The sequence below is a fragment of the Lipotes vexillifer genome, unplaced genomic scaffold (assembly GCF_000442215.2).
Source record: "Lipotes vexillifer unplaced genomic scaffold, Lipotes_vexillifer_v1.1 scaffold117, whole genome shotgun sequence".
Classification (NCBI taxonomy): Eukaryota; Metazoa; Chordata; class Mammalia; order Artiodactyla; family Lipotidae; genus Lipotes; species Lipotes vexillifer.
Genome location: NW_006785593.1, coordinates 338239 through 346841, shown reverse-complemented (window position 1 = coordinate 346841; position 8603 = coordinate 338239). Strand labels below are relative to the sequence as shown.

The window sequence follows — 8603 nt, the reverse complement described above, 5'->3', positions numbered from 1 at the left end:
TCTTTCCCATCATCTTCACTTGTATAGCTCTTATGAGTCTTGTAGGAGTCAGCTCAATGGCACCTTCTTGGGGAACCTTCCTTTGACCATCACGAACTCCATGTTGTATACACCTCTATCCAAGCACCTGTCTCATATTTCCATTGTTAAGTTTTTCTACCTCATCTGCTAAACTAGACTCTAAATTCCTAAGGGCAGTGGCTATGTTTTAATAATATTATGTGTTCATATATCGTGGAAAACATTAAGTGCTAAATAGAACTTACTGAATGAATTTTTTTTTTATTTTCAGCTTTGTCCATTAGGTATTAATGAGTCTAAAATTCTTTGATGAGTCCAAATATTTAAGTATTATTATAAATTAGGTATTCCTTAATTCATTTTATATTTTAAAAAATAAAATCTTTATACTTTCCAACGTAGACCACAATGAAATATACTGCTTAAATTTTACTAAACTGCATGAATGTTTAACCCCAATCCCCTTTTATTTTTATAAAAAGATTTAGATATATTAGTAAATTAGGCAAAATAGTAAGGCAACTAACCAAACAGTAACCAACCAGGAAATTGTACTTGCAGACACTACTTTCAGTTAGAAAAAAAACAGGTTAAAAAAAAAAGTAGAAGAAAAGAGTAGAACAAATTTCCAGTTTGACTGTTTTCTGAGTTAGTTCAGCATTTCTCAGATTGTGTCCCATAGAAAACTATTTCCTTGATAACTAATACACAAAAATGTAAGTTCTGTGTCAGTAAGTTCGGGAATCCCTTCAAACACATCCCTCCCTTAGAGGAATATAATGCCTCAGTATGCCTGACTTAATGTATTCTAACTGCTCCCAAAGGTAAGTTGGCCACAAATCCACTCCCTACTGCTCCCCATCCCACATCCAGGCATGTCTGGAGAGCAAATGTTAAGAAATACTGCCTTCATTTATTCATTACCTTGAGTTGACAAAAGATACATCATTAGAAATACAAATACACTGAAAGAGAATTTTGCAGTGAAAGGAAAAGCATGAGATTAGAAGATGTGAATTTGAAAGTCACTCCTGCGGCTTTCTGGATATATAATATTAGACAAGTCATTTAACTTTCCTGAGTCTCAATTTCTTCATCTATAATATGGACTCAACACCCTTTACATTACAAGACTGTCACAGGATAACAAGAGAAATTAAATGTGAAAGTAGTTTGAGTTTGTCAACTATGAATTACTGTACAAATATTACATGAAATAGTATTACCTAAATAAATTTTTCTGTAAGGATAAAGTGTTTTAGTGGATAAATACAACAAAAAATATTTGTTTAGTTCTAAAATACATATATTCCACTCACCTGTCCCAATGCCCAACTATCTCCAAATACCTGGGCATTTCTCACTTCTAAGTTATTGGATGTGGTCATATCATTTGAAGTACATTTGTCAAAGTTTCCACATAATCCTGATAATTTGTCCTAAAGTAAAAGAAAATTATCATGAAATATTCTATATTCATTTTAACATTTAAGGACTAATATTCACTGAAACTTTCAAGAGATTTAAAATAGACATTTTAAGAATTTCCACAATAACCGTTTAAAAAATGTTTCAAGAAGATGGAATTTCATGTCTATTTAATTATATTTAACAGTTATTTTAGATTCTCAAAAATGTTTTTCCATCCCCCAAAGTTTATCTATTCACACTTACCATTGTCTTAGCATTGATATAACTAATAATATAAGTAACTTGGAAAAGTATAATACAAACACTACAGTATTTGTACAAGTATAATACAAACATTACAGTATATGTCTGAGTGTGTATATACAAATATGTGTATATATATACATATTCTGTGTATATTTATATATTTACATTTTAATGATGAAAGGCCCACTTCCTATTATGTTTAAGGTTTTCTAAGACTATAAATGTTGAAACCATAGAAATAATTTATCTTTCTTTAGGTCGTACTTTGAAAAGCCAAAACATTCAAAGCATAACTTTTAAAGAAAACGTTAACTCTATATTCATATATCATGCCACCGTGAGACACAGTAAGTGAAATCCACATCTTACCTAATTTTTATAAAGTTTGTTACGGTTTATGCAGTGGTTACTGCAGGTGCCATATGGATTATCCACATCAACAACGTCCACTGCATTTTCTCAAATAATGTGAAAAACTTTTCTCTTGGGGAGGGAGGTGGATTAAGAGTACAGGGAAGAAGATTCCAAAAGCAATGAAAATCCTCCTTAAGCTTTGAAATTAAACAAATTGACCTCTCCCCTCATGTACTGAAGAATGGAACGCAGCCCTTTGTTAATGGTAAAGTTGGCTGCCCAGGCCTCCAGCAAAGCTGACAATAACCTTGGGATTGCAACTGCCAAGGCTACTGCTTACCATGGTGCCTCTGCTCTCAGAAGCCGCAATACCTATTCAAAGACAGTGGCCTCTTCTGCTACTGCTCACCCCAAAATTTAAGGCAGCAGTAAAAGTAAGGGAAGATGTAGAAGAATAAATGGTTAATTTGTTTTCAAAAAGTAAGGAAGGGAGGATACATGGTAGACAATGGCAGAAAACATAGCTGAAGAAGTATGGCAATGACCAAATTACTTCATCTTCATCAAAGAAATGCAAGATGCCAGCAAACACCCAGGAATAGATTTGGGGTTTTATTTTGCTTAGGGCTGAAAGAAAATGACTTCAATATACAATCATATCTTAAGTTTATAACATTTTAAAATATTTTAAAATACGTATATTTTCCAGTTTTATAAGAATCTGTTATTACTATCCCCATTTTTCCCTAACTTGCCACAGATTATATCCATGAGTCTCAATTTCAATTTCAGATAAAGTGAATTTTTAAAACTATATCAACGTTTCAAAAACAACCTTAACATATAAATTTAAAATGTTTAATAAAATTTTAAATATCTAAAATAATAAAAATATTTAATAATATCTACTACAATATTTAACAGTAAACAATAATTAAAACAATGTAAAATATAAATTGACAAAAATTATAAACAACCCAGATTGAATCGTCAACCATTAATGGATAATACAAACTAATACATCCATACAACAGAGTACCACTTAGCAGTGTATAGGAACAAACAATTAATTCATTCAACAATACAGATGAATCTTGAATGTATTTTGCCAAGTCAAAGAAGCCAGACCCAAAAGGCTATAGATTGCATGATTTCATTTCTACTGTATCCAGAATAGGCAAAACTATGCAGATGGAAAATAGATCAATGGTTGCCCAGGGTGAGGGGTTGGAAGTAGGAGTTGACAATAAAGAGGCAACATGTGAGAAATTTGGGAATTGATGGATCTGTTCTATCTAGAACTGTGGCGGTGGATACACAACTCCATGCATTTGTTAAAATCCATAGAACTTCAGACCACAAAAGTAAATTAGTTTACATTTTTTTTAGAATTTTACTGTATGTAAACTTAAAAAAATATCCAGAATATGGAGGAAAAGATGGAATGCAAACTGTAATAAATGAATCTAACTCTACTACAAACATATCAAATAACCATGCTGCACGGAATGGGAAAAAAAGAACCTGACCTAAGTAACTTTGGAAAACTGGATATTGTAAGGTTGAAGTAAAGAAGAACTGTATTCAGCACTTGGTAAAGTTGTTCTCTGGGGTCTGAGTTAGTAATTCTGAAAATATAACTTACTTCTTAAAGGAAAACATCAATCATTTTATTTCTGTAAAACATCAAAAAGGTAAATGTAATTTCATTTTTTGCATCTCATTTGGATTGACCTACCAAATAGGCTGACTTACCCTCCACTGTGGTCCAACTTTGATATGGATGGTTGTCTTTTTATCCCAAAGAATAGTGATGTCTTTCTCTGGAAAGTATACTACTATGTAGTACCCTGCCTTCCAAAGCTGGTATGTTGGTTTATTTTCCAGAAAAAAACCTGATCGTTTCTTCAAAAAAAAAAAAAAAAAAAGCATAATAAAGAAAAAAAATGAATTTCTTGTTTTCTCACCAAAATGTAAATATTAATTAATATCCATCAATAATTATCTACATACTAGTGTTTTTGCTTAGCCCTGTCTTTCCTGAATATTGTAGTGAAAGACAGAAAAAGTGCATAAAATAGGAAAATCATAAAATTGGTAACAAGATACAAACTGGTAGATAGGCTCAACATGGATAAATGAGCAAAGGGATAAAGGTATTTCAGTTATAGAGAAGAGCACAAACAAGGTGTGGACATAGAGTACATTAGGGGGATATACCTGCTGACCCAGAAATTCTATATTGATGGTGAATAAATATGATTGAGTACTAAAAATGTATGACTTTACCTGAATAATTGAAAAACAAAAGCACAAAGTGTGTGTGTGTGTTTGTGTGTGTCTATAAACAGGTGTTAAGGAGGACAGGGAGATGAATTTCCATAAAAGGAACTTAGGAAGGCTCTTTGCAAGAGGTGGAACATATATTACTGATATGTAAGAGGCCATGATAGGAAGATGTAAAGGGCTGGAAAAGAGAATGAGGAAGAAATCATCCCAAGAAAAGGGAATCAGTTTGAACAAAGGCTTAGGGGCAGGAAGTTTTAAGATTTGTTCAGTACTAAGGAGAGCACCAGAGAGCTACAGCATGGATTCCATGACAAGCATAGTCTGAGACCCTTTGCCATCAAGTTACCCATCACAACCAATGGCTGTTATTCCATGTGCAAAATGTCCTCAGTAAAGCCTTCTGAATAGTAAAATGACAGACCATGTTTGTATATTAAAAGAAAATAATGTGTGTGCTAGAAAGGATAATAGTAGGGAGAAACTAGAGACGGAACCCACTGGGAAAATTTAGAGTACCTTTAACCTAAAGTGAGACTATGCAATGTTCTTTATGGGCAAGGGCTATACCCTATAAAAGATTATGCTGAATCTGACAGTGAAATTAACTCACATAATGACTTTAAAAATACATGGTTAAATCAAAGTAAATAAAACAAATTTAACCAGAAGCAAAATAAAAATTGTGAAGGAGATATGAATTCCTTTGGTTATTTTTCTCCCCCAAGTAAGAACAAAAGCATAGTTTGGAAACACTGTACTAGAGTGTTACCATTTTATAAATATTTCATAGGGCAAATTAAATCAACTCAGTCACATCCATAAGGAGTTTTCAGTCTCCTAGATCAAGGTCATACTTATAAGCATTTGGTATATTGTATAGGACAGTATGAATTGTTAATGGACTCTACCTAACCTCATTTCCTTCTACTTCCAAGTGCCAAGTTGGAGTTATAGGGCAATGCCCTCAGTACCTGTGAGGGTCTACACTCAACCTGGAAGTACCCTGTGTCTAAGTGAGCAAGGCATTAAATAATAAAGAAAAAATACCATGGCAGGTAAAGAAAGACTAAAAAACAAAGGAAAAAAATTTTTCCTGTTTGATCAAGGGCTCTACATTTTCATCTTTCACTAGGTCCATAAAATGTGTAGCCTGCCAGGCCCCCATATCACCCTCTGCCATAGAACCTATTTTTATCATTTTGATTATACTTTTCAGGACCTTTCTATTATCTGATTTGTCTTTGGCACTATTATCTGTCTTCCCCCCTACATGAACATTAGCTCCTAGAAGGATGCACTTTGTCAAGTTCATGGCAGTATCTGCAGCTTCTAGATCAAGGGTAACATATATTTTTAACACCTTCCTGCACTGGCCTGTTCTTAGTTCTCAGCTTCCAGCCTGAACAGCAATAATCAAAGTAAGTAAGTGAAATGTTTGTAGCTTATAGCTCCTTCTCAATCCATGAAATACCTTCTTCATGTATTTTCCTATTAAACTCCCCTCAGACTGGTTGACATATCACTGGAACATAAAATGAATTTTTGGATAAGATTATTGGACTTCCTTCAGGTTGGTTTTGTATTAGTTACCCTGATGTAAAAGCACATCCTCTCTATTTGCCTGTAGAGCTAAATCCTTCATTTTTATTAGACAAGGAAGTTTGCTACAAGAGAACAATGGTCAAAAGGAGATGGTGTACTCCTTACTTTTCAGATTAGGAAGTAAAGATGTTTCTCCTTATAAGGTTGAGGTATTATAAATTGGACCTCCACTTCAGGGGAGAATTATTGCACTTTAAATAAACTCTAGTGATGTTAGAAAAAGTAAGTTATAAAAAGCAGAGAATTAAAACTTCTAAAATACAGCTTAAACTCGTAAAATGTTTATATGCTACATATTTGATAAAATTAGAGTGGTACATTTATTGAAAAAATAACAGGTTTTTTTCCTTCCCCTGAATGAGCAATCCATCTGCCATAAAACAAATGGTACTTATTTTCAATTTTGATGCTCAAGAAAAAATATTAGCCAGAGATTTGTTAGGATCAAACTATCTTCATGATTTTTCTTCATCTTACTTTATACTTCACAACTTATATGAAGGAGATTGATCAGCACCTGCATTCAGGTGAAAATTGGAAGATGAACATTACACAGAACTGCAATTACCACTTCAAACATGTGTCAAACAGTCTTTATACGAGCATTTACTATTTTCTCTTCAGTTTTTCTTGTTTTTAACACATCCTTTCTCTTAGAGAGAACCTTCCCCTATAAATGAATATTCAGCTGATGGCTACACCAAACTGCAGTAATTACTTCAAAAAGATGTTAGCACGACTTGTACAAACTCTGTTTTGCTCAAATCTTGATTGCTGCCTGGTTGGTCTCAACACTTCTTACTGAGACATGAGCTATGATCTAGGGCACCGATTCTCAAACTTTAGTGTGCAGAATTTGGGGAACCATTGAAATATTGATTGTCATCAACTTCAGCCATTCTAATTCCTGAGGTGGAGTCCAGGAACCAGCTCTTATAATAAATATTCTAGATGATTCTAATGCAGAAGTTTTGCAAACCAAACTGAGAAACACTAGTCTAAAAACTCAAAAATAGGCCACTTTATAAAGGCCATATGTCACATCATGTCACTTAATTCCAAAATTTCTTCCTTGTAGAGTAAGTTCAAATATTATATTACACAGTCTCCTTGTCTACTGCCCTTGTCCCCAAGCTTCCTGCATGAAAGTCAATCTGGACACTCCTCCCTGAATCTCTTTGCCTCACCCTCCCTCCACTATCCCCATCCACATCAACCAAACTAAACTGCTTGCAGTTCTCCAAACGTGCCATTTTATCTTTGAACTCTGTTCCTTTCAACATGACTGTTCCTCTGTACTGAATGCCTTCCTACTCTCTCTCCACCTGCCTAATGCCTACTCATCCTTTAAGACTCAGTTCAAATCATTTCCCCCAAAGCATGTCTTCTGAGCCTTCAAAAATAGGGAAGGTGAAGGAGAGGAAGAGAGCCATTTCCCAAAATTCACTCTTTCACTTAATCCTCATGTGAACTTAGGAAGTAGGTTCCATAATCATCCCAAATTTACAAGTGGGAAAGCTGCAGCTGGGAGGGGTTAAATAAAGTTGCCCAAAGTGACACGGTTAGCAGGTGACAGAACAGAGGTTCTAAGTGAGTACTAACTGACGCCAGTCTGTGCTCTTCACAACTACCCTGAACATCCCAGGTTGGCTTAGGTCTTCTTCTTAGGGATTTCCTAAACACACTCCTACCACAGCACACCACACTGCACAGCCTCATTTACTTGAAACATGTCCCTCACCTCAGTGAAAGTTCCTTAAAAGCAAGCACAGTGAGTGTCTTTTCACTGTCGTAGCCCCAATAATTAACACATAACTTTGTACAAAGTAGATATTATGAATAAATGAATAAATGATTGAATGAATGAACTTTATTCATTCTTTCAAACTGCACAGGCTCCAAGTATACAAGAATGAACAAATAAGACAGCAGTCTCAATTCTCACAGAACTCACAGACAAATAGAAAAGACACAGACCAGACTCTTTCCAAGATGGCGGAGGAGTAAGACGCAGAGATCACCTTCCTCCCCACAGATACACCAGAAATACATCTACACGTGGAGCAACTCCTACAGAACACCTACTGAACGCTGGCAGGAGACCTCAGACCTCCCAAAAGGCAAGAAACTCCCCACGTACCTGGGTAGGGCAAGAGAAAAAAGAATAAACAGAGACAAAAGGATAAGGACGGTACCTGCACCAGTGGGAGGGAGCCGTGAAGGAGGAAAGGTCTCCACACACTAGGAGCCCCTTCGCGGGCAGAGATTGCGGGAGGCGGAGCGGGGAGCTTCGGAGCCGCGGAGGACAGCACAGCAACAGGGGCGCGGAGGGCAAAGCGGAGAGATTCCCGCACAGAGGATCGGCGCCGACCGGCGCTCACCAGCCCGAGAGGCTCGTGTGCTCACCCGCCGGGGGCGGGCGGGGCTGCGAGCTGAGGCTCGGTTTCGGTTTCGGTCGGAGCTCAGGGAGAGGACTGGGGTTGGCGGCTTGAACATAGCCCGAAGGGGTTAGTGCGCCACGGCTAGCCGGGAGGGAGTCCGGGGAAAAGTCTGGACCTACCCAAGAGGCAAGAGACCTTTTCTTGCCTCTGTGTTTCCTGGTGCGCGAGGAGAGGGGTTTTAAGAGCGCTGCCTAAAGGAGCTCCAGAGACGGGCGCGAG

The 8603-nt window shown here is 36.4% G+C and overlaps 1 protein-coding gene across 1 annotated transcript in view; it reads right to left on the bottom strand.

Annotated features, from left to right (window-relative positions):
• OTOGL (otogelin like) overlaps positions 1–8603 on the bottom strand; it is a 159594-nt gene that overhangs the window by 69742 nt on the left and 81249 nt on the right. Inside the window, 2 exon segments of the mRNA XM_007457657.1 lie at positions 1341–1460; positions 3808–3957. Coding sequence (XP_007457719.1) covers positions 1341–1460; positions 3808–3957 — 270 coding nt within the window.